At 36.4% G+C, this 26601-nt stretch overlaps 1 protein-coding gene and 1 long non-coding RNA gene across 2 annotated transcripts; one reads left to right on the plus strand and one right to left on the minus strand.

The window, feature by feature from the left end:
* On the minus strand, positions 1-18677 carry ATP6V0D2 (ATPase H+ transporting V0 subunit d2). Its single transcript, XM_009558045.2, has 8 exons — positions 18394-18677; positions 12019-12190; positions 10592-10770; positions 7813-7892; positions 5884-5961; positions 2404-2580; positions 976-1053; positions 1-440 (listed from the first exon to the last, which is right to left on the minus strand). Exons 1-8 carry the CDS (start codon positions 18521-18523, stop codon positions 279-281), a joined length of 1056 nt encoding a protein of 351 aa, XP_009556340.2. The 5' UTR covers positions 18524-18677; the 3' UTR covers positions 1-278.
* On the plus strand, positions 2597-26370 carry LOC128851273 (uncharacterized). The gene is made up of 3 exons (XR_008448576.1): positions 2597-4059; positions 22070-22136; positions 24933-26370. It is a non-coding gene; the product is annotated as an uncharacterized LOC128851273 (long non-coding RNA).
* The last annotated feature ends 231 nt before the right edge of the window (positions 26371-26601 follow it).

Here is a 26601-nt window from a genome sequence, read left to right on the forward strand (position 1 = left end):
TAAGACTTTGCAGGGAGTTTTTATTGATCAATATAATTTAAATGGACACAGTGAGGAAGAAATCTATGAACAATAATTATTAATAAGGCCATTAATATTTCCTTATTAAATACTTATATCTCTAATTACATTACTTTCTTTCAAGGAAGGATCATTAATACAATTAAATATAATTAATAGAATCTACTGATAAGAGTTAACTTTTGAAATAAGATATTTCTTCTTTTCTATGAAATAATGTATCTTTTCAGCCATTGTAAAATTATAAATTCTCAGATTTAGAAAATTGGTATGTAGTTGTTAATTTTGGTTCTGTGTCTCTGAGAAATGCATTCAGCAATCCATACAATGTTCCTGCATTCCTGTTCCTTTAACTTTACATAGGCATAAAATACTCCAAAATGAAACTGGTTGTTGAATGCAAGCACATTCAGCTTTACCTGTGGAAAAGATGAGGTAAGTGTTATGATAAAATATTAAAGAAGGAAAACATTATTTTTATGTGGTAGCTTTTATAATAGAGATATCTATGTAACTTTGCAATCATGACTGTATTGGGGAGTCTCTTCAGTATAAATATAATTGTAATGTCATCTCTGAATTAATTCTGGTAGTAGACTACAGAAACATTACAGGTGAGTAAAGGATGGTGGTGAAATAACTTCTTCAGCAAACATTCAAAAGAAATTTCGTTAAGTGGTTTATATGAGATGGCTTTTGGGTAGGATGTCTGCATTGACACCTCTATAATTATTCCTCAGAAGAATGTCCTGGGATTTATTTTATTTAAAAAAGTAAATCCTTCTAATTTGATTTAGCCAAATGTTGATAGCCATAGAAATACTGTGTTCTTGAATACAAAGCTGAGTGAATCAGTATAGTAGAATCAAAAGCCTAGTACCTCATTCTTGTTTTTTCAACTGTTATTCCAGATGGGTGACTTTCATTTTGATTTTTTAAGTTAGAAGCTCTTACCTCATGTTCAAAAAATGCATCTTCCAGTGTCTTTTCTCCAGTGCCATTCCCTACACCTTCAAACACAGCTTTGTATTCCTAAAAGCACAGATAATCAACCAATGGAAATAAGGTACTTTTTTATTCTGTGCAACACAGATACCTCACGTCACTTTATTAATGAATCTACGTTAAGTAATCTTTCTGTGTAGAACTCATGTATAGATTACAGTTCACATTAATCAAGAGTTAAAAGCATATAGTCAGCAAAAGAAAGAAAAATCACGTGTTTTTCTGTCTGTTACTTACATGTCCTACAGTTTAAAGGCAGTAAAAAAGACTTATTGTAGAATGGCATGTGAGCTTTCACTCCTTTGGACAAGGCACTGAATTTCTTCTACAAATAGTATCCATCAGAGCCCGAGCTGTAAATGGAGCCAAACCCCTGAACCCCGATCTTCACATGGCTACTCATTTTATTTCCAGTAGTCAGCTGGATTTACTTTATCTGCATGAATATTGTATATAAATGCATTAGTCTGATGTGTCATCCTGGAATATTCTGTGCAGATGTATTTGATTTCATTTCTTACGTGTTACATTTATGTCATTTGCTTCTCTGTGTATTGGTTGTTTTTTTCTATAAGGTAGCAGAACAGTGGTTCCCAAATTCATCTAAATATCCCATCATCACATGCATAGACTTGCTCTGTACCACACTGACATGGTGACACATGCTTCTAATATTCTGCTTATGCATAGGAACAGGTGAGCATCTCCAGATTTTTTTCTTCCATGGAAAATGCAGTAGACCAGACATCGTTTTGTGTACCTACTTGGAGGTAGCTTAAATATTATAGGTAGTCAGAGTACCACAGTTAACTTGTAGAGCAAGTGTTGCATATTGATTTATCTTCAATAATAGCACTAATCGCATCAATATTAACAACTTCATCTACTTCTTTGATTCAATTAAGGATTCAGAGAAAACTTTTCAGAAGGGCATTTTTAATGGTACACTAGCAATAAATCAGGTTTGCACTCATCTGTGACATGAATTGTTTGGTCAGCTGATTTTAAAATTAATTATGCTTTTGCTCCAAAATCTTGGAGCAGCTGTGAAGTGAATCTCCACAGGGGGAGGATTAATGAAGTAGGAGGAGTTCTTTTTACTAGAAATTGATTTGGCTTTATTTAAACATCACTGTAAGACGAACTTCGTATCGGACTAAGGTAATAGTATGTCTTATGTCTTTGTATCAGAGGCCCTTGATTCCACATACATCTTTATGGGATCTTTTGTATCTTTGCTGCTTGTTTTTTTTTCTCAAAAATGCTTTTAACTTACGTGAATACTCTTTAAAATTTTGCTGGCATCTCTTGATGTAATACAAAGTAATACAAAATATTTGGTTTTGGCTTTTTGTTTTAAGAAATTAGATTACATACTGCGTAGTAATCTGCAACACACTTCACTTGCTCGTAGTCATCTGCATTGGCCAACAGGTGTAAGCCTTCTGGATACAGCTTTCCACAGGCTGGATACAGCTTCTCTCGGTCATCCTTACTCAGCTCAGTGCCAAATGAATTAATAGTGATGATAAAGGCACGCCTGTCTGCCTCAAACTTAATATGTAAAACATAGAATAAAGAGATATTATTAGATATTTCATCCTAAATTAAAGTTGGGATGTGGGTTTTTTTTCAGTAAGCTAAACTATAGAAACTTAAAAATTAAAGTGGACTTCAGAGCATCAGAAACATACCTTATTTTAAAAATTCTAACTACTTATTTGTAATTACTTGTTAAATTTTAATTAGAAAATCAAAGTGCTTTGCAAGCACAGCTTTTATTCTGTGATTTTTGTACTGAAAATATAACCTCTGCTACTTCCTCATTTTCTTATCTAGTTACTCAGGTGTTGAAAACAATAAATCTCCTCACACACCCTTCTGAAGTTATGAAATAATACCGTTATGAATAATACTAATACAGGAAAGGACCAAGAATCTGGGATAACTCAGAATGCTCTTGAGAGTAAAGGTTGAATGGAAATTCTGACAGAAATTAGATTCTGAATGCAAATATTTAAAGCAGTGGTTGAATAAGATGGAGGAGGCTGTTTACTTCCCAAGTTAAAGTTTTCAAGTGTTTCAAATAACAGTTAATTTTTAACACATAGAATCAAAGGCTATGTTTCTTCTGCCCAGTTTAGATGCCTGTAGTATCTGTATTTTCCCTGCAACAGTAGACTGAAAGTCATTCTAATGTCTTCATCTCTGGTTATTCTTATGTACAAGACAAAATTTCACTTGTCGTTCTTATATATAAGGGTAAATATAAAGGCAAATATAGGTAATATTACCCAATTCTGTCTGATTTAAATCTATTCTTCTGTCTTGAAATCTAAATTGACCACGGTTTTATTTCTTCCCTTTATTATTTACTTTCATATTGTAAGACCAGCAGAGCTCTTGCTAATTGCAGGAATTATGCAGGAAAATCTTCCAAGTGGAGCACAGAAAGTATACACACAATTTAGGCAGCCTACAAAATTTCTTATGCTGTGAACTTCTGAACTGTTTTAAACAAAAAGATACTTTTTTTCTGTTGAATAGTAAGACCACAGTTACAAAACAGTTTCTACGACTTCAGCAGTTAAGTACATTTTCATAGGTCCTACTCCTGTGTACTGGAACACACTGTAACAGGGACCCAGCTGCCCTCTGGCACTGACTTCAGAGTAAGGAAAATGAGTAAACAATAGAGTAATAACTAGAAGAAAATAAGTGTGCTTGAAAAGATTTCTAGCTAATGAATAACAGGGCCAAATTTCACCTGCCTTATTAATATGAACAGGCATATCAGCCCTGGTGAAACGGTTTTGGAAGAACAAATACTTTGGTTTTTTTTAACTTGTTAAAGGCCTGTAGAAACTAGCTGTTAGATTTGTGATATTTTGTGGGGGAAAAAAGCATGCTCAGGTGCAACTGCAGGTTTAAACATCCTTTTGGTGGCTCCCAGACTGAGAAAATTTGCAGGATTAGCCTCATCCATACAGACCTCTCAATTCATCGAATTGTTGGCATGTGATGTTCTTCATGGTGAGTAAGGCCATGATGCAGTCTTTTGGTGACTTGGGCTACCTGATTGCTACAGGTAGACGTGGAGTTACAGGATGTGGTTCCTAAGTGCTTTAGTTTCCATATGGGAAACTGAAGTACATGCCTGCTACTTGACAATTAGCGTGAGACCCTAATAACAGGCACAGCACTAGCTGCAGTGCAGTCCTGCAGTTTCTTGCTAGATTCAGGGTTAAAAATGCAACATTTGTTGTCTATGGTGGAAGAGATGTTGTCAGTACTTTTAATGTGGAGGGTTGGCACTATGGCTGGTCATCGAGGAGTTGTGGAGCTAAATACCTCAGCCTCATTCTGACAGGGACAGGTTGGTAGTCTTCTACATGCAATTGCAGAATAAATAGCAAGTATTCTTTGGTTAAACTTTGAGTTTTTGTTAATTCAACCATTAACAATCTGCTCTATATGTGTCTTTTGATTATTGAAATGTTATAGAAAAGGAAATCTACAGAAAAGTTTATCCTCCTAGTGACTGGCATTAGGTAGGAATTTTAAAGCAGCTTATTATACATCAACTTTATACCACTGGTATAAAGCGAGTTTTACAACATGCTTAAAGTAATGTTGGTAAGTAATCTGCTCTCGACATGAATTTCTAGCTAAAAATGAAATTTTTGAAAAACCTGAATCAACTGTGGGTAAAGCCTATAACTCTGCCAGCTAGTCTCTTTATGTTTATTTTTCACAAAGAAAATATTCAAAATATTGAATTTAAAGTTGATTATACTTGATTAATAATACTGAACTTGATTATTTTCTTTGGAATATAAACTGAAACATTATGACCTGATTAAAAAAAAAAATGAAATTGTAGTCCCATTGGAATACAGGACATTGTTTCATAAGATGTAATTTAGGCTCATTCGTCCTTCAAGGGTAAGCTCCCAGGGTTAATACCTTTCTCTGTAATACAAACTTTTAGTGTGATACCATCAGAGCTCAGTGAATTTTGCTCAGTTTCCAGGGTGTAAGTTTTGCTTATCCAGAAAAAAAAGACTCCTGGGAGCAAATGAGTGATCTGGCTCTCAAACTCTGCAAAGAAATGTGGTAAAACACATGGAAAAAATTGCAGCTGAATGCTGAGAACTCAATTTTAAGAATTTCTGCATCTTTTACTACAATAACAGATAAAAAAATATATCATTCGGTATACTGCAGATATACCTTTGGGAGGAGGATGTTAGGAATTTTGTATACGTATATCATGGAAAAAAAATCATATTAAACTCTTCTGAGTTGAGGCAAAAGTAAAACATGAAACGAACTTTTCTGTATGACACTGGTTTCAAAAGTCTCTCAAGTCAAACTTCAAACATTAATCTTAATAGGAGAGTAAACAAACATAATAGTACCATGAAGCTTAAAGCTTATTGATGAGTAAATATGCAGTAGTGACTGACCTTAGCTATCCCAAATTTAGTTTTGAGCTAGGAGGTGTAATAACAAATGGCTTTTTTAGTTTTTCTACATAATACAGAAAAAATATCGAGGGACAACATTTTGAGATGAGTGAACTAATTATTCTGTTCTGTTGTCTATTATAGAAAATATTAACTGAGGATAACTGCTCCATGGGAATAGACTACAGCTGCTTCTCTAGTCAAGAGATAAAAGTCATCCTAAAATAAAGTCTTTATTACATATTAGAGAAAGTTACTGTTTAGAGGAGAAGCAAACATTTGACAGATAACTTTGCAAATGGAGAGAGAAGGAACAGGGTAAACAAAGTAATTGAATTATGAAAACATTGTGGAATACTTTGATATACAAAGACTGAATTTTTCTTACCTGAAGAATAGGTCTCATTATTTCTGCTGTAGTACCACCTTGTTTTTCACAAAACTTATAGAATGCCTCGAGATAAGACTACATGAAAGAAGAAGAGGAATATTTTAAATGCTACGTAAGATCTGGACAAAGCACAGCCCATTGTCATGAATCTCATTTTTAAATACTTCCATTAAATTTGATAATTCTATCTAGGTATGGGCTTAATTACTTTGCTGGATTGAAAGTTGAAATATTATAATGCAAATGCCTTGTTATTACATTAGGGTTTCAAATGTTTTCAAAAATTGTTATAGGACAAACATTTTCTTTGCTCTCTAAAGAAGGATCTTCATGAGCTCCATTGAGCTTCCACTGCACCAGAAGCAGAGAGCTGAAGGAAACTCTGCATTTATAGCGTGGAGGAGGGGATTTGGGAATATGCCACAGCTGTTGGGCCAGTGCTATGAGGATACACAGACTAATCCCTACTGCTCTACCCTAAACCCTGGATTAGGGCAGAATAGCGGACAAAGCTTCTGTAATACTGGTCTGCAGAGCCCTCTGGTCTATTAAGGATTCTGGCCTTCACACCCATTTCAAAATACCTGTGCAGGAAGGACCCTGAATGTCTCAGAGATGCTGTTCCCCCTACCTGCCCATCCCCCAAAACAGTCTTGGGCAAAACTGATTTTATCAAAATGCATTTGCTACAACTTCACACAATCTTGTTAAAAGAAGCTGTCACTAACTATGCAAGTACATGAATTTTAAGTAGAGATGTCTCAAGGGGGATTAACTGCATGGGATTATGCATTAGATTCTGTATAGTGCTATCTGATAGCAGAGCTGAAACATAATTGATCACATTGACAGCTGAAGCAGAGGAGAAAGGATATATTAATAATTCAGAAGTGTTTAAAGAATGATTCCCTTGATATTTAGAGGAGTGAGAAGAAAAAAAAAACCAAACAAACAATAAAAAAAATTTAATAAGTGTAAATGTATGGTTATCCACATAGGATGTAAGAATCAAATCTATATGCTATCAAATGGAAAAGGAGTTTCTAGTTTAGTAGCATTGTGAAAGAATTAAAACACTTGTGCATAATTGATTTTGTTTTGAATGAGAGGAAGTAGCAGAACATTTAAGAATCAAATATTGGCTTGGGAATTTATAAGTATAATTCATAAGACAAACAGAAGATTTTTTTCTTCCTCCCTAGTGCAATCAGATCACTGTAAGAATAATTGCTGCAGTCTAGGTCATTCACTGTGAGACAAAGATAACAAAGAATTTGGAGAGAATGTGCCTGGAGGAACCATTAATGAAATGAAATATGTATAGTCTTTAAAGAGGCCATGCTAAGAGTATTGACCTGCTAATATTTGTAAAGCATTTTGAAAATGCAAGAAACATTAGATTCATATCCTTAAAGCAGTGTTCTGTAACAATGCTAGACACAGTTTTTAAAGGAATGAAAATTAAACAAATCCTTTAAGTAAGAAAAGCGTTATCTAGACTCCAAGCAACTAGACCTTTTCAAATCATGTCTACCTTTTATAAATAAAAATAAATGTTAGCTTAAAGCCTGTCTAGGCTTATTTAGAAGCTAATAGTTCTGTGGTATTTGTGGTATCAATAACCTAGTTATTGATAAACAAATGAATCTGGATATTAGCCTGACATCTAAAGCAAATTCATTAATGAGATATTAAATTAGAATTTGGATGCAGACCTAAAATTTGAAAGCTCCCCAAACGGTGGAGTACAAATCATAGGAGCTGGATTTGATTCCTGGACTTATCAGTTGTGTGACCTTAGACTGCTTACTTTATCTCACTATGCTTCAGTTTCCTCATCTATAAAACGAGGTTAATGATACTGACCACCTTTTCTGAGACACTTTGAAAAACACCAGTTATCCTCCTTATGTTGCAAGAACTTGCCTTGTACAGTTTGTTGCGCATTATTTCAATGTTCATTTCATCCAGGTCATTTTCAGATAAGCAGTCTTGAAAGAAAGCAGCTGAAAACAGAATTTGTTATATTGCAGTATAAATCTACATGCTGATAAAATGCATCTGTTTTCTATTTCCATTCACCAATGTGTAAGCAAGGATCTGAGGTTTCTGTTGTACAAGAAAGAGTGATATAACAGAGGGAAAAAAAATCTCTTGATTTTCCCCTTATCCTCCTACTCTCTCCTTTTTTAAGCGAATCTGCTGTGAGGGGAATCAGTAAGCACTGCAGCCAGAGTCCACATCTCCAGAGAGAATCAGATGGGAAATGCTAATGAAAGCTCTAATCTTCTCTGAAGTATATGTTTTAGGCATTAGGGAGATTTTCTAGTGCAGAACATAATTTTTGCCTTAAATCATGCAGGTATTCCACAATTGTTAAGGCAAATCCTCTTTCCTATTTTCCTTCTTCCAATTTGGGGATGTCTGTAGTGCAGGAACGGCAACAAGTTGCAACTAGTAGGGGTCACAGGCTTTGACCCTGACCATCTGTTCTTCCAGGTCCTCTGCAAACCTGGCCAAAGAGCAAGCTTTTGAACAGGAGGCAGAGGATGAAGTTCATTTGTGCAGCTGGACTGCTAAAAGATACTGCATTCATAACCAAATAAAATATGCAAGTCCCCCACTGTTCCTAAGCTATGCCAGTGGGGCAGACCAGTGCTGTATGACAGAGAGTGGTGTCACAAACAGTGACAATGGAAGATGTGAGCATGCAAGCCCGGCTGTGTTTTGTGGCCTTCTCCCTTCCTACTCTACCAGCACCCAGAGTTTGGATAAAGAACTTTAGAGGGTATAATCCTGACAGTTCCCTTTAGTATCTCTTTGTAGATCCATTGCCCATAATTTGTCCCATCTTTTTGAAGATCTCAAACTGCTTTCTGCTTTTACAAAGCTGTTTAGCAAGAAAAAAAATTCCAGAAATTTACTACCAGCTGTATAAAAAAAAGAGTGGTTTATTGTAGCTATTTTAAAACTAATTTTTTGCTGAGAATCGGTCTTCTGAAGGATTTAGTAAGCGATAGTTTGTATCTCACTGTGGACAAACTGCTGCCCTCAAGACTTTGTAAACATTGTCCACATCTCTCCCCAGCCTTGTCCTCTCCAGCTGGAGTCCAGTGTTTTTATTCTGTTCACATATGGCACTGCTCTCCCCTCATTCATGTTAGCTGTCCTGCTCTGTACCTTCTCTGGTTTTGTTGTACTTGGCGTCAGTGCCTGGGTGCAGGCTGGAAGGGCTGCAGGGCCACCTCTGTGAGGGGAGGCCAGGGATACACCATGCTAGACACAGCCAGTTCCACCTGGTTCCAGCAGACCTTCCTCAGGTCACAACTGAGCCCCTCAGCCAAGCGAGTGGCACCTGTGCGAAAATCTATTGAAGAAATGGCAAAAAATGCAGGATGTAGAAAGGACAAGGGAAAAAAATTTGAGAAACAGCAGAGGGAACACCAAGGTCAGAGAAGGAGGAGGAGTCTCTCCATGGCACCAAAACAAGTACTCCCTGTTGCCTGTCGAGGACCTGCGCTGGAGTGGATACTCTTTACTGGAGCTGCAGCCCGTGGAGCTCATGCTGAAATAGTGGATAAGTGTGAAGATGAAGGAGCAGCAGAGATAATCATGTACTGACTCCCCCCACTCTTTGTACCACTGGTTGCCTCTCTGAAGGGACTGAATGTAACCTGGGAGCAAAGGAGAGGAGTCTGAAGTAAAGGAGTGGGAAAGGGAGGGAAAAAGATGTTTAAAAAAAAAAATTATGTAGATGTTTCTTTCTTTTACCGTTTGTTTCCTAATGCCTGGATCAGTAATTATTAATATATGCATTAATCAACACTATAGTAAATTAATTTTCCTCAAGACAGGTCTGTATTGTCAGCAACAGTACTTTGTAGGTGATCTCAACCCGTGAGCTGTTTTTCTCTGCTGTTTCTGTCCCACAGCGTGCTGGGGCATGGGGTGAGCAAGTGGCTGGGTCAGAGTTCACTTTCTGTCTGGGGCCAACCCACCATGGCTTCTTTAGAAGCAGAACACAAACCCCCTCACAGTTACTCAGGAAGAGGACACATAGAGGTTGCATATATGTTCAAATCCACCCAGTTCCATCTTATTCTCAGTACTCTTCCCAGCACTGTCCCACAGCTGGTTGATTTTTTGTCCATATTGGCTGCTGCAACACATTGAGCAGTTTCACCCTTATTTCAGAATGAAATGTTCCTAAGCCTGGCTCTATTTTGCTTTTTTGATTTAGGTCTTCAAAATAAGGGTTTCCTCTGTGTTTGAATCATGCCCAAATCCCAAAAGGGAATCTAAGTTCTACCACAACATTTAATATTTATTAGTAACTTGTCTGCTTCTTGATCCTTACTGAGGGGTAGGAAGTTTTCATCTTACATTTTTTAATTATAGATGCAGGTGTTGAAATAAAAATCTATGTGCTCTAAATCAGTGGCTACTTTGTATGTAAAAGATATCCATTGCACTTCTTGAGTAGCATGTTTTTCTGCATCTGCTAGATAAAGTTGATGTAGAAGCTGTTAATAAATATTACTAGAAAATGTCCTGAACAACACTTCAGTGTTATCCACACTTCATGTTTTGTATTAACAAAACACAGCATATCCAGTGCAAAACTTGCTGCTTCCTCTGAGTTATTCTTAAGAATTCAGGATGAGTAGTTTTGAGAAGCAAATAAGAAGTAATTTAGTGTTCCTACCTAATGGCGTGTCAACCAAAATTGCATTGAACAGCTCAGTGGGGTTTGAGGCAATGCTGACTGCTTCCATTTGCTCGAAGCTCCCCAGTGGATGGCACTTGGGAACAAGTTCAGCTATGGGACGCTGATGTAATGTGCCAGTTATTAAAAGAATTACGTTGTCGATCATATAGCTGTACCTGTATTTGAAATAAAAAGCAAAATAAATTTATCTTTATAATCAATTTTCCTTTGAAAAAATACGGACCCGATATTTTTGAAAATTAGTAATTGTTCTTAAGTCAGATATAACCACAATACTTACAAGGCTGTACATTTACTGTATCGCTGTCCTATCAAAAACACATGGAAGGTTTTTAATAACAAGTAGGTAACAGAGTACTAGTTTTAGTTTTACATTGTGCATACACATGTATAGATGCATGGTCAATCAGCGTGAGAAAAGAGCTGCCATAATTTTCATATTTTCACTTTCATTTCCCTGAAGCAAAATGTAAATCTTGTATGCCTACAGGTCATAGCTGTCCTGGGACAGTCTTTAAGATCTCGTTGGTACATTAGCCTAAAACTGGTCACCTACACTTGACCAAAAATAAAAACAAAAAAAAAATAACCATACTTTATTTTGCTGTTACAGTAAAAATACTCCTTGAACGTGAGCTGAACAGTGTAGTATTCCTATTATATTAAAAAGATAGATCAGGGGAGTAAACAAATAGGTAAAATATCAGGATGGCATTTAACTAATCCGTCTTGTTACACAGTTCTTAAGCAGATCCTGTTCTCAAAGTTGTTTAAGCCATTCATTTACAAGTTTTATTTGTTTATGATTGTAATTAGATCAGAACCTTCTCTTCATTTGTCTTCAAACAGCATTTGTACTTTATGGAAAAAAAACCTACTTAAATCTAAGTCTCTTGCAATACACAAGGCGAAGTTCTTCTGGTTTTAACGTTTAAATACTATAAAAAGTATCGTAAGTGTGTGATGTGTTGTCTTGCCCTCTATGAAAAAGTCTTGATCTTTCCACATGCCTAGGAATGAAATCACTGTCCTGTATATCAGGAAATTGCTAGTCTTGCATAAGTCACCCCCACAAACTTAACTTTTGCAAGTTCTCTGACTTAAACTATGGTTTAAAATTATATTTTTTCTCAATATCTACCATCTCTCCTGCCACTATACACAGAAAAGAATCTGCTTGTGTTCTTTAAAATAAGTAGTTGCAAAGACAACGGCTCTTCATAAATATATTTTTAGAACACATATTAATAAATAAAGCATGTAAATGATGCAGTACCAAAGTAATTTTGCTATTTTTGAAACTTGATAGAAGCTCCAGTAAGATGCATTTACAATTTTTTAACTTGTATCTGTGCTTTCTTATTTTGAGTCTGTGTGGTGAGCTATGTAGTAATATTACTTACGTGATAAAATTCAGAAAAGTGGCAAGTGGTTCAAAAGCGTGGTTTCTAAAGTAATGAAATTCTGTGAGTAGTTTTGTTTTCAGTTTATCATCAATAGTGGAAATAGTGAGAGGGCCAGTTTCATTAGCCAAGAAGTTGCCATAATCTGTAGTCTGTAGATGTAACTTCAGATCTGGAATTAGATTCAGAGAGGATCGTGAGAATAAGCTATCATTATATTATCTACAAACCAAATAAATACATATTAAAGAATGTTAATTTCTAACATGCTAAGCGTCTGATCATACTCTATTGAAATATTTTTGGTACAGTATTAATGCAGAGTAAATCCATAGTTAAAGCAAATTTATACTGCCTTCGACCAATAAGTCTTCCTGCATGCCATGGGAAAGCTCAAATAATTTACACCTTTGTAAATTCACCGGCAGCTTTCATTTCTAGGCACATCAGGCATAGTGTTAATTACTGTTATACTGAGATCCTTCCCATTCAGGTTCGTTCAATGTTTCAATTTCTCTAATTTTCACTTTTATAATATGTTGGTTGTTTTTTCTCCTGCACTCATATGGACTGTTGCTCATAAATAGGGATCATCCTTTAAATTTGTTAAGAACTCAAATTTGTATATGAAACATTTAAATCTCATGTAAGAATATAATCTTATGTTATCAGGTTGCCTGAAGAAGAGAGAATGCATCTTGCCTGGCTCATATTCTGGGCTCAAAAAGGCTTCCAGAGTGGGGCACTTGAAAGGGCACAGTTACACTCTTTTAGCATTTATGATTTGGCTTTGTCTGATTTATGGCTGCTACTACTAGATCCTAAGATCCACGAAGTTTGGGTTATCGTGACATATTCTGTCTAAGCTCCTGACACGGATACCTGAGGAAAATGGGTCGATTAGACAACATAGCTGAAAGAAGCGCTTGTAATACCAAAGAATTAATTTCCTCTGCTAGCCATTTTTCATCATGAGTCAAATGTAAGGATCTGAATGGATTCTTAGTGTCCAAAGGAGTTTAACATTTCCTTTTAGAAAAGCCGCTGTTATATTGAATGACTATCTTCAAAGCCTATATTAAAACTACTCTAAATTATAGTTTGGGATAATGTTACATCATTTGGGCATTTGGAATTATTAGATTTCCAGATAAAATCTGAAACTATGTTCATGAAAAAGGAAAGCAACACTTCCTGACTGAAAAAAAAAAAAGGTGTACTTATAAAGGAAGTTAATGTGCAGGTAGCAAGGTGTGCATTTATCGGTATAGTAGCTACTCTTTCATAGTTCCCCATGTCTGTACCTTCTTAGTAAGTGACAAGGTTGCCTACACTGAGATTTAAAGCAAAAAAAATAGTGAATTGTAAATTCAAACTCCTATATCTAGCACTCTAACTTACTGAGACAAATAGCCCTCAGAGTTTTCTGAGCAATTTAGCTGCCACTTGAGCTCGTATTTGCAATTACATCAAGCAGACCCTTAGATAGGACCACCTCACTCAGCTAGCTCTCTGGAACTCTCAGCATTTCTCTAGATCTTCCTTCCATAGACTTAATTTATGCTAGCAGCGTAAACTAGTTGCTTTCTAGAATTATATAAGCTGTCACAAAACTGCTGACAAAAGAAGGCAGAGGTACTTGGTCTTTCCATGGTCAGAGCCAGGTACCAAGAAATAGTCATAGTTTCATTACAGGCTTCCATATAGGAAGAAGATAGGAAAAAGAACCACTGATACCTACCTTGAGATAAACTCCTTAAATGCGTTCCAAACATAGTGGTTTTAAGAGGTTTAGTTCTTAATGCAGACTGTAAAACTCAATATCAACCCCAAATTTTGACCATTCTGAAATGTGAGAGTTGAGGTTGTTCAGCCTGGAGATCAGAAAGCTCTGCGGAGACCTTGTAGCCACCTTCCAGTATCTGAAGGGTCTACAAGATAGCTGTGGAGGGACTTTTTACAAAGACTTGTAGTGACAGGACTAGGGGCAATGGCTATAAATTGGAGAAAGATTTAGGCTAGACATAAGGAGGGAATTCTTCACAATGAGGGTGGTGAGGCACTGACACAGGTTGCCCAGGGAAGCTGTGGATGTCCCATTCCTGGAAATGTTCAAGGCAGGTTGGATGGGGGCTTGAGCAGCCTGATCTAGTGGAGATGTCCCCTTCCATGGCAGGGGGTGTGGAATTAGATGATCTCTGAGATGTCTTCCAACTCAAACCATTCTATGTTTCTATGATTCTATGTTTCTATGAATCTATGATTCTATGATTTTATGAGATGAACAGAAACTGAACCCAACTGACTGAGAGCAGTTTGACGAGACTGTGTTATCTTCCTCAGTTGTTTTATTGGCTGAGTGGCTTCAAAATCTCTGCCCTAGCATAAGGTTTGAAAAACACTAGCTGTAATCCATTAAGTAGCTCCACATGGCTCTCAGAATCTATGGGGAAAATACTACACCCAGAAATATTGGATTAATGACCCTGTTACTTCCACAGCCTGCTTCAGAGAAGTATTTCTTCTAAATGATTTAATAAATGCTAGCGTGTGTACTGTATGTGAAGAATAATGTTAATCCCTATCTCATGGCCTTGGCCAAAACAATTGAGGGAACAGTCATTCAGAAGCTCCAATACTATATTATATCTATCAGGAATGTCATAACCAGAGTTCACACCATAACAGAGTTCAGGGCAGCTCAGAGATTGTTTTGCTGTTCTTAAATGATATTCTCTTGCTGTTGGAGTAAATAAGACCTGTGGACTAATACAATCAGACACTGGTGCTAGTAACTTGACCTGATAACTTGGCAGGAGTAGGTGGCTGAGCATTACAGGGGCTTCAGGCATTCCTGTTCAACAAAACTTCTTGGTAATGGTAGCCGCTCCTTTTCTCAGGAGCTCTTGGAGACTTGTACAAGACCCTGGACTTTTCCCTAAGAAAAGAAAATTCCCCTGTTCCAGCTGTCAGTATTACTGCCACCTGTATCATGTATTTCCTCATGCAAATGTAGGTGGGAAAATCATATGTAGGAAACATGTCACTTTAAATAATGTTATTTTAAATCACATGATTTTACTCACAATTGAACCAAACACAATTAGCCATATGTCTAAAAGGAATTAATGTGCAGAGGGAGGCTAGTTTAAGATGAATGCGATCAAGACAGGAATGATACTGATCAGAAAGGAGTATTGTGAGAACTTGAACAAAGTATTAACCTGATCTCTCAGCATCGAGCACATGGTGGCTTGTCTGACTCCTTGCTTTGATAGCTAACTACCATCAGTTTTCAATTATACTGTTATTTCAGCCACCGTGTGCTGGCGTGTCCTGGCTCTGGCAAGTTCAGTGAACTTATTTCAGTCATGGTGGTGGGAGCAGAGCTGAGCTGCTTGTCCTTCTGGGACATAGTCTCCCTTCTAGAGAGCAGTAGTCTTTCCATCACACAACGAAGTAAGGAAAGAATAAAGCACTGAATTTAACACCACCACCACCCTTATTCTATTTCAAAGACTGTCTGCAGCGTTTCTCTGAGGATCCCATTTCCCTGAAACAGATGATGACAAAGGGCCTAAGTAGTAGCTTGCTGTGTTGTAGACGTTTCAGCCAGTGTTGCAGCCCACAAGGTCGCTCCATGGAAATTACAGTAATTCAAACAAGCCCCGAAGGATGCCTAAGTTAAGCTGAAGGCCTCTTCTCCTCTCTGTGTGGCCCTAATTGAGAGGACACAGTGGTATCATAAGTTAATTAGCATACTCCTTTTTTCCTCCCTTTCACTGTTATACTTACTCTGTGATTAGCAAGCAGATGTAAAGCACTAATCTACAGTTTTTCTTGTGGTTCTTCTATACTGACATTATGGTTTCCACTCTAGCGATATGAAAACCACTTTACAATTAAAGGCCTTTTTGATTCTATTTATGGGTTACGTGGAATTCTTTTGAATTTGTTTCTGCCTGTTTGTTTTAGAATATTTATAATATTTTTAAATTAAGCCAGTTTTTGTGGTGTGGTGCTATGCCACAGAATGCAGAATGGGGTATATTTATCATCTTTTAATGTGAATACATGAACTGAAGGTGCTGTTGGATGAGCATAATAATACTACCATACAAATCCACATGCTTGATCTTTTAATTGGAAACAATACAATATATGCGTAAAGCTACATTTTTTATTTTAAAGGTAAGAATCTGTGGTTTTGGTGCACTGCACACTCATGCAATTTCAGTATTACATCATCCAACATGTGCCGAGATGTAAGTGTGTTTAGCCTTGTGTAGAAATCTTCTATTCCTCATAGTTTCATTATAAATAATACATTTGGTAGATAACTAGTGGGAATCTGTTAGCTGGCTAAAAGAAGTAGAAAATACTACAATAAAGAAAGATGTGTAGCTGAATAGAGAATAAAACGGAAGTGATGAGTGGTAGAGATGTGCTTGTAGGCAGGTTGATGAAGGCTGCTGCTTCTGTTGCTGAAATAATTTGGATTCTAAAACTGACACTAAAAAGAAAAAGGTTCAGAAGTAAAAAAGCCATTGTTCTTTTTACTATAAATCTAACTTAGAAAAGGATTTTATCTCTCTATTGGGATCTGTCCATCTGTTGCACACTCCTAGTAATATTTAAGGTTTATATATCTCAGAAATGTTTGAAAACTATTTCCTGGTTGTAAATAACTTTCTTGTAGCATGACTTAAAATTTAGATAGTTTTTCTTAAATAGTCTTAACATGAGCAAGTATTCATCTGGGAAGGGTGAGGCAAATCCTTTTTCCTGTATGTTTTAGAAAGTAGTTAAAACTGCATATTTTCATCTTATTCAGAAGAAACCAGGATTTTACAGGGTTTTTTTCTTCTTGGAGCCTTTCATGACTTTATTTTCTGAGCTCCTCTGCAGAGACAAGTGGAAGAAGAGCCAGTCTTAATAATTCCATCATTCTGTCTTGTATGTCTTTTGTTGATGTTTGAAGTGCTTTTAGCTTTTTCTGAAGTCATCATATTCATGGACCACTACTTTTTGGCTTAATTACATACAATATCGAGAGTGCCTGTAGGCGCTTTAAGTTGCACAGATCACAACTGTTGGTTCAAATAGGCTACAGAAACTATTGATTTTGCCCAACTGACATAAGGAGCAGATTTCTGTTCTCACAGTAAGGTTCTGTGTGTCTAAACTGCCAATGTATGAAATGGAGAACTGACACAGCTCTCCAGCTTGTCAGCTGAAGGAGGTACAGATACTTGGTTAGTTGAATAGTCTCTAGATCCCATTGACTGTACTGACAATCTCTTCTCTAACTATGAGAGGAGTTTTATCCTGCTGACAGGTAAATACCTGCATGTATTTATTTAAATGTAGTTGGTTTAATCTGCAAGATGAATGGCAAACAACCTTCCCAGACTTACATTGTTATTATCTTAATTTAGACAGTCTCAAAACTCTGTTGTATATGGGAGTCATCAGGTTCTGCACTTCTCTTTTCACCAAATCTGTTATGCATAAATAAAGCACCCAATGCTTAAAACAGAGTGAACTTATTATTTTTCTTTGTTCCTTTTTCAAATTAATCTAATATACGGTATGCTATAGAAATTACTTCAGTGTACAATCACAGATTTATTTCGGACTCAGGGAAAGAAACTGTATGTTCCTTTAGAAAGGTGACTTTATTCTTTCACATTTTTTTCCTGCCAAGTGTCTATGTCATATGATTCTCTGTACTAGTCTGTCTTCATCAGGCTGTGACCAGTCTTGGCCACAGAAAGCTGTTTTGGAAACGAGTGTGTGTTCTCTTTATTACTGTGGCAAAGTCACCTTGAATTTTTTTTTTTTTTTTTTTAAGATTTAGAATACTTCAGTTTTATCTTTGTGAAGTCTACTTTTCTCTTCCTGGTAAGTGAAATGTCCCCCACTGTCCTAAATCTAATAAAGTAATAAAGTGCTAAAAATACATCTTTTATACTAAAACTCAGAGCCAAAAGGTAGGCTTTTAATAAGATTTTGGGAAGTACCTTATCCAGATGAAATATTGAACTTCTGTACTTGAATAATTCTATAGCATGGTTAAAATCTGTGAGAAGTTTACTAGTCTTCATAGGAATTCTATGGATGAAATTTCCAAGCTTTATCAGTGAACTAGAAAATCCCATCATCTGAATTGCTTTGCAAATCACAGTCAATACAATCCTAGAGTAATTTCTATGGAAAGCTATTAACTTAAATATGAGAACAGTTCTCCAAAGGACATCAGGGTTATCTTTGGGTTTTAAGATAAACTCTCAATATTTAAGTCTTTTACCTTCCCTTCTTATAAGGTCTATGCAACAGTATTTCTTCCTAAATAAAATAAACCAGCAGACTTACCTTCTAGTGTCTCACACTGCGCTAAATTGACATAGTCTGCACTTGTCAAGATCCCAGCTTTGAACCCTCGGACCAGACCCTCCAAGTAGCCATGGTCCACATTGAAGTAAAACTCTGAGTATCCTGGCATGGAGAAAAGGTGATTTAATCTCTCTGCTGGATACTTGATGGTACTGAATATTTGCCACCGTTTTCCTCCTCTTTGGAAGGAGTGACAAATAGTCACTGATTTCCTGCCAGCCTGTGATTGTGTTTTACCAGCTGGTTTCTTCCTGTTTCTTGCTCCTAGTGTGGTTCCAGTACAGTTGATGCTTACACAACAGCCAGCCTGCAAATCCAGCTCCCTCCTGTCAGAGACAGAAAATGAATATATTTTAATGGAAAGAGACACCAGAAAGGAAGCATAAGATTTAACCATTGCTTACAAGAATGTTCTGTACTCACTGGAGAATGAGCAAGCGTATTCAAAGCTTGACAGCATTCTCGCATTTCTTAAATTTATTATAAACAGGAAGTTATCCGTGAATATCTATTGAAAAATTATTTCTGCACTAAAATCATGGGCTGTGGTAGAACATAGCCTTATTGAAGGAACATAGATTTTTTTTTAGTGTTTCTGTATATCTTTTTTAATATTTTGGATCACTGGAAATTTTCTGCTGTTCGCCTCTATCAAGAAACATATATTTGAATTATAACATCCTTCTAATAACCACAGTGAATGTTAGATCATGCCCATAAGTGAAAGGTTTTTTAGGAGTTTGACTTTCATTAGCTTTTAAAGTGAGTAGCCAGAACAAACATCAAAACTATTGTTTGTCCAAGTTCCAATTAAAATACCCGGTTGTATTCTGTAAGATGTGGAAATAACTTATGCTTTTTTCTCTTAGAAAATGAAAATTATGAAATAGAAATCTTTATATCAATAACGCAGATTTTTACATTTCCTGATTTTGAGTCAATTTAAACTTGAAATCGCTAAATCCATCGGTTACCTTTACACTGAACTGTTAAGTCAGTTGCCTTTCAGATTTACATGCCTGAAAGCTGACAGTTCAAAGTGGCTATGTCTCTGTCATCAATGCAAAAAGGCCTTTTCCTCCCTAATCATCAATGCAAAAAGGCCTTTTCCTCCCTAAATTCACATCTGCAAACTTTGCTGGAAGGGAAAGTCTTATCGCAGACTAGGTGATAGTCAGATACATAGCTAACTGGAATTTGGGAATGTTGCAATGAGGTATCTGAAGACTGCTGTGTGGTTGGAGGGTTAACAGCAGCAAAAGAAATTACCACAGCTGTCTGCCATCTGCATGTCAACAGTCAGACTCAGTTTTCGGTGCTTTGAACGTGTTTGGTGTATAGTGTCAGTTGAAGACACGGAGCTTGGCTTTTCTATTGATCCCTTGCACTGAAACGTGGCTGCAGCAAGAACTGTGAGTTGGCAGTCATAGCAAGAAGCTGTGAGTATTATACTTTCACCCCTGTCCTGGGAGCTGAGAGACTGATGACAGCTTGGCACTCACCAGTTGATTCCTGCTATATTGCTTTGCTCCTGGCCCAGCAAGCTTCTGCAGGCTGTGCAAGGAGGAACAAGGTACCTGGGTGTTTGGTGCCCAAAAAGCCACACACTACCTTCTCTAGGAAGAAGGTCAGTAGCTAACTGGCTTGGCTGGAGGCTTAGTCAGGAGCCTGCAAAGGACAAGAAGTGGCTGTGAGCCACCTGGCAGGCTAAGCTTAGCCACGGCAGCAACACTACTGCACTTTGAGGGTCACTTTAAAATTGTCTCGGGCTGGTTATTTCTCTGCCTGTAACTGACTGCAGGGGAAATAATGACAGCATTTAGACATTAAACAAAATCACATGCTTGGATGCGTAAGCTGTAATTATTTGAGTCTTTAAGTGGTGCTTAAGTTATTGAAGTTTGCCCCTTGTAAATTAGGCTTACAATTTTAAGTCAGTCAGTTCTTATCACTGCAGAGTTAACTCAGCTAGAGAAGAATGAGACAGGTTAGGCCTAGTAGACAATAGAAATTAAAAAAACCCATCCAACTCACACAGAACTTGTTTTTGTCTCACTAGTCTGCATGCTGGCAGTGTTCAAAACCTTCTAGTGCAGTAATTTATCAGAAGACTTCTGTTGATGATGTTTCAAAAGCCTGGGGATTTTTTCAGGATATGTGACCACTGCCAGTGCTTCCTTATTGACATATAAAGATAAAAACATTTTAACTTAAACCTTTTTTGTTGTTGTCATCAGCATTGTTCTAGCGTGTTTTACTCAACAGCCTCTGATTTAAAATTTTTCAAGGAAAAGAAACAAGAAGTAGTAACACGAGGAACTCTCTATTGTGTACACTAAGAGCAATGTTTGATTTTGACCCCCACATCTCTGAAGTGTGCGTTACATAAACAAGTAATGTCTTGCAGTAGCTGAATCCAAGCCTCCCCCAGCTGCAATCACAGCATATCAGAACGTGGCACATGTCCAGCTGGTGGCAGTCCAAGGTTATGCAGACGAAGAGCTCCAAAACTTCAGATAGCAGAGCCAGTGAGCTCCAGAACTTCAGATAGCAGAGCCAGTGCAGATATGGCTTTGCAATAGGTCCTAAATTTAGTAAGGTCTGGGGTCATGTGAAACTGCCTGGCAGGTGCAAATGCCACCACTGGTGATCATCCAGTGAGAAAGTGCTACCACAAGATCCATAATTACTGCCAGGACCATCACTTGTGGTATTGTCACTCAGTAAAAGCTGTTTCATGCAATCTGTGCATTTTTTAATGATTTGAGAAAATTTCAAAACCAGGCTAAAGCCCTGAGTGATTTTATCTGTTAGGGATCATGATATGATATGGTCGTATTAGGGGATATGATCCAGGTTAATAGAGTGCATTCCACAACCTCAGGATATGGTAATTTCTCTGATTTTTTGTAACAAAAAAGACGATTAAAGGAGACAGCTTTAGCAGCTGTTTAGATATGATGCATATATTTAACAAAGGCACTATTTTCTTACACAAAATATATATAAAAAAGCATATTAGGAATCTATTGTGATTTCTTATGAGTGGCTAATACCATATGATTTCTTCAACATTTTGTAGTGGATAAGGTTTTATTAGATAAATATGATTCTTTATTTTAATGAACTTACATAGACCTGTGAATTTGCTTTAACAAATGACCATGGGAGAAAACATGATACTATCACCTGTTGATTTTGTGGAGTGCAAAGGTTGAGATATTTTTGAAAGAATTTTTTAGCAATGAGCTAACAAATACTCATAGCATGTTTGAGAGGAGAAGTTAATTCAGGTTAAGGAGTATTAGCACCGCAAAACTGTTCAGATCTAAGAGCAGAATTTAACCTTTGATACTGGCAGGTTTTGAGAAGCTGTTAAACAAAATGCACGTATTATTCAACCACAAGAGGTCATCATAGCACTGCTGTAAACCCTGCTTCCTCAGGTTTTTTTTCACCTCAGCTGAAAGAAATAAACTTGGAAAGAAATAAAAAAAAAATCTAGCTTTGCTAATTTGTTTTCAGCTCATCTAAAGTTAGCAATAGAAAAGACATGTACTGATTATTTACACAGAAGCGACCACTTTATCTGTACTTTTGCTATATACACAGTTTTTTTCTGAGCTTCCTGTTTTTTTGTTTCTTTTTTTAACAGTCTTGACAGCTTCTAGCCACGAGGTTAATACTGTAGAACAAATGACAAAGAATCATCAGAAGAGTGAGTAAGTGTTATACCAGAGGAATGTTCACTAAATCACATGAATTCAAACTTACTCTTTTTTCGTCAGAAGCAGTCAAAGACGCTATATTTTTCATCTTGGAATCTCATTTAGAAAAGTTGCCAGGCAGATCTCTGCTTAAATTCTGATTTTGTTTATCCAGAAACAAAATTCTCTGCAGTCTTCACTGTGCAAATGTTTACATATATAATTACAGTTATGTATGCCAGATTCACTATTATTGGTATTTAGTGCTGCATCAATATATGAGTGAAACAGATTTCTTCATCTGTTTATATATTGACTTTTTCTGTTTGGGTGAAACTCTATGTACTTACTGTACTGTCAGTGGAAAATGCACCTCCCTTACTTAAAAATCAGAAGTATTTTTAAAAACATAACCTATTCTTTCAGCCATCTACCCCCCAAAAAATTCCCGGGATTTTTATTTTTTTCGATCACCTCTAGGTAAAAATTGTTATGACCTGTGCACTATTCAAATTAAAACCATTTTAATTTTTTAACTCAATTCAATTGTATCTAAACTAATCTAGAGACTTTTGGAATGCAGTGTTTATAGTGTTTTTTTTCTGTTACATATCTTTGCATTGAAAGCCCACTACATCAACACTCCTTAAACTCTGTAAATTCCAGAATGTTCTGCTGTAAATTTCTGATGGATGTGACCCATTCTTAAAAATCCTTCCAAAATATGATCTGTTGAAATCCCTCATTTTCTGAAACAATAACAATTCTGATTGTGATATGTAAACTGAGATTCAGACTTTCTGAGGTGTTGAGTACCCCCAGCTTTTGTAAGACGGATATCAAACACAAGTAGATAACCCATGGTTCCTAGCACTCTAAGCGGCTAGAAATGTGTTAGCATGGATAGCAGAAGCATAGCTTAACTACAGCTAACACAATTACATTTGTCCCAGTTTCTGAACTTTGCTGAACTGCTCCCAGCAATGCAGAAACAGCCCAAATGCAGCTGTTAGCTGTGATTGCTTTAAAAAAATAACATAAATAAAAAGTTATGATGAGTTATACCTGTATGAACACAATCCGGCTGCCATGCATTCTAACTACTTTTAAAGCATGATAAGGCTGTGTTCCCATGCAGATCTCATCGATAGCTAAGCCCTCGCACACAGGAGGCAATATTCTAGTGCCAACAAAAATGTCTTACCCAGCTGACACACCCAGTGCTAATCTGCCCCTAACCAGTTTACACTGTCTTTTCTAAGAGTCTTCACAGCAGTTATGCACACCAAACTTTCCTGTCCCTTGATTACCTTTTAAGTGAATTTACATAAAATATGTGTTTTGCTCCTGTTCCTTGTTAAAAGTATTATTTTGATATTGGGTGTACAGACATGAATCACTGATATTATAAAATATCAAAGAGCTTCCTCTCCCCCTCCCTTGCCTTGAAAAGATAATCTAGCAGCTTTGTAGGTCAGGAAGCCTTTTGGATTTTTGGTCTTTGTTCAAGGAATTACATGCCAGTGTGCTAAGAAGGGTTTTATCAGAGAAAGTGGTAAGTCTGTGGAGAGAAGCCAGGAAAAAATCGTTATCAGTAGATGTAAACCTAGAGAAAAGTAGATTTGAGAGGTTTAACAAAGCTCTGAAATGTTTTCAGGAGTGAAGCTGGAATTCTACAAAATTAATACACTCACTTGTAGAATTGGACTACTTTGTACTTTGGGGGGCTGACATTCACACAAACTCAGTAGCTTTCTGCTCAGGTCTCAAGTTCTTGCTAATTCTAATGAGGATGGCAAGAATTCAGATCCTGTGTTTATCTTCAAGGCCCACGAGCGTTACTCTGCAAAGTGTCAATTATTTTTTTCTGTTCTCTCAATTTTTAGTCCCCTTCCTGATAAGATTTTATGTAGGTGAGCAGACTTTTCTCTTCTTCATGGATGAATTATTCATTAACTGTCAAAAATATTCACAATCAACAGGTAGTATCTTCAGATTCTTTCAGGTATCATGAAGATTTTATCCCTGATATTTCTTGAAAACAAAATAAGATTGACAAAAGTTTAAAATAAGAAGTGCAAAAAATTCCATGTGAAGCAGTCCATTACTTGCCTAAGTTACAGTTCTCTGCTGTACCAGCTACTCTACTCTGAGGACTGTAAATTTAATGGTTTCGTATTCTCTATTATGATTTCTAACAGAAATATAAATTCTTACAGCTCTTTTTTCTGATACACCACTTGGCCCTCAATATATCTTTTTGACGGTCAACTTCATCCATTTCAAAAAGCAGCCAAAAGATGTAAATGAATGCAAAATATATCATTCCGTTAATGTAGCATGAGGCTGATTCTGTTATAGACTACAGAAGGATCCTTTATTTCTTGCTCAATAGACATAGCAGTTAAACACTCAGAAGCAACGAACATGACTGTGATTGTATTAGTGTTATCCCATGTATCATACCAGATGTCTACTAGCTATCTTTTTTACGGCAGATAGTTGTAAACCTCATAAGAAGGCAAAAATGGATTGGAATATTTTTCTGTACTTTGAAATGGAAGTTCCTTGAAGAACAGCGTTGCAAAATAGTAACTTTTTGATACCATGTACTACATTACACCAAAAAAATCTTATTTCAGATAAAGTAGTAGTAGGTATTGCAAATTCAAGTTGAAGCAGTGCACATATCAGTTTTAGTGATATAATGGTCTTTGATGTTTCTGAGCTCATTCAGTTTTAAACATAAGGAATTTCCTAAATGCAGAAGAACATTCTTATAGTTATGATTTCTTGTTTTCCTTTTGCTAGATGCAACCACCACCTGTCTAAATTCTTATTCTTGAAATGGATTCAAGAAAACAAGATAAAAACTGGAATTACAGTATGCATTGAATCCGACTGTGACTTGAGAGAAAAATGTGAAACATTAAATATTCAGATCCAGAATGAAAGGGAATAAAAATAGAAGTGTTAAATTCTTACTTTTGGCTGTCTTCATCTCATACTGTTACTTTAAACTTGGTTTCCAATCTACTGGATTGCAACTTGTTCCTAACTACATCTGTTAAATTATTATTGAATGAGAAAGATCACCTATGTATTCCAGACAATGAAAAGAGATCTCCTATTATTTCTTCCCTTATGAAACTTAAGTCGTTGCGCCAGTTTTCACAGCATTTTGTATTACTTCTAAAGCTTAAGTAACTTATGTTACATTCTGCAAACATTATGTACAAATGTACGATGTATTATGTAGAAATAATAATGTGTGCAAATGCAAAATGAGTCTCTTCCCATGGACTAACAAGGGCTGTGATTTAACAAGTGGAATAATAAAAAAAAAAAACTTCCATTAAAAAGAGATACTAGATACAGTCCAGAATAAGTGTGTAGTTTTGGGTTTTTTTCATTTCAGTATTCAATGTAGAATAAACAACACAAAAAATAAACTGAAAATCAATGAGTCCTGGAACTATTGTTTCCACTTCCTGACCTGACTGGGAATGAAGCACCTGGGGAAAGAAAAACACATCTTTCTGAAGGACATGGTTTTCTAATAGTTTTAGCTCTGTTGACTTTTCCATTGCTTAGTAAGTGATGATGATGTGAATGTGCATCTCAGAAAATGGAAAAACACTACTTAAGATAATTAATACGGAGAAGAGGACACTGAGTGAGATGGCTGTTCTTGAAAATTGTGAGGACAACTTGAACAAGGTCCAAAAAGGAAGAAGGATCCTACCAAGCATGGAAAGGTCATTCAAAATTGTCAAGAACTACTGCAATAATAAGACAGATAAAATAGATGAACAGTTGGGATCATGGAGGATTTTATTGCAAGAGGAAGCAGCCTGGGATGGGATGAACACTGGGTTGACTTCAGTCATTCTGGACGGAGAACATCTCCTACATTCTATTACTTGCAGTCTTTATTACAGTTTAACTTTGCATTTATGGCTTATATGGTAAAGGTTATGAATAAAGACTTAAAGAGGAGATGTACTGAAAAATCAGAAATCTATTTCAACAGAGGAATGAACAGATTTCAATTCATCAGTTTTTTGGATACATGGATGGGAAAGAATCAAAATATATGTTGTTCAGCTTTACACTTGAAGCCTGACGTTTTGCAAAATTTTCACTAGATGGAGCAACAGTATCCTTCTTAAAATGCTAGCAGTTCACCGAGCAGCTGTGCCAGGATCTTTAAATACGCAAGGACATTCTGAGCTAAATCAGTACATATTGTAAGTGGGGCATTTAAACTTAGGAATATATTTTTTATAAACTTGAATATTTATTTTTAATTTCTGAGGGGTATTTTTATTGCTCTAATACCTATTAAGAATTATTCAAATGCAGGACTACTAATGTCAGTTCTGTTTTATCCTCACCTTCATATACAACTGATGGGAAAAGTAATATAAAGAAAAGTCCAGATAACAACTTAGTACTTGCATTTTTTTTTGTTTAATGC

The sequence above is a fragment of the Cuculus canorus genome, chromosome 2 (assembly GCF_017976375.1).
Source record: "Cuculus canorus isolate bCucCan1 chromosome 2, bCucCan1.pri, whole genome shotgun sequence".
Taxonomy (NCBI): Eukaryota; Metazoa; Chordata; class Aves; order Cuculiformes; family Cuculidae; genus Cuculus; species Cuculus canorus.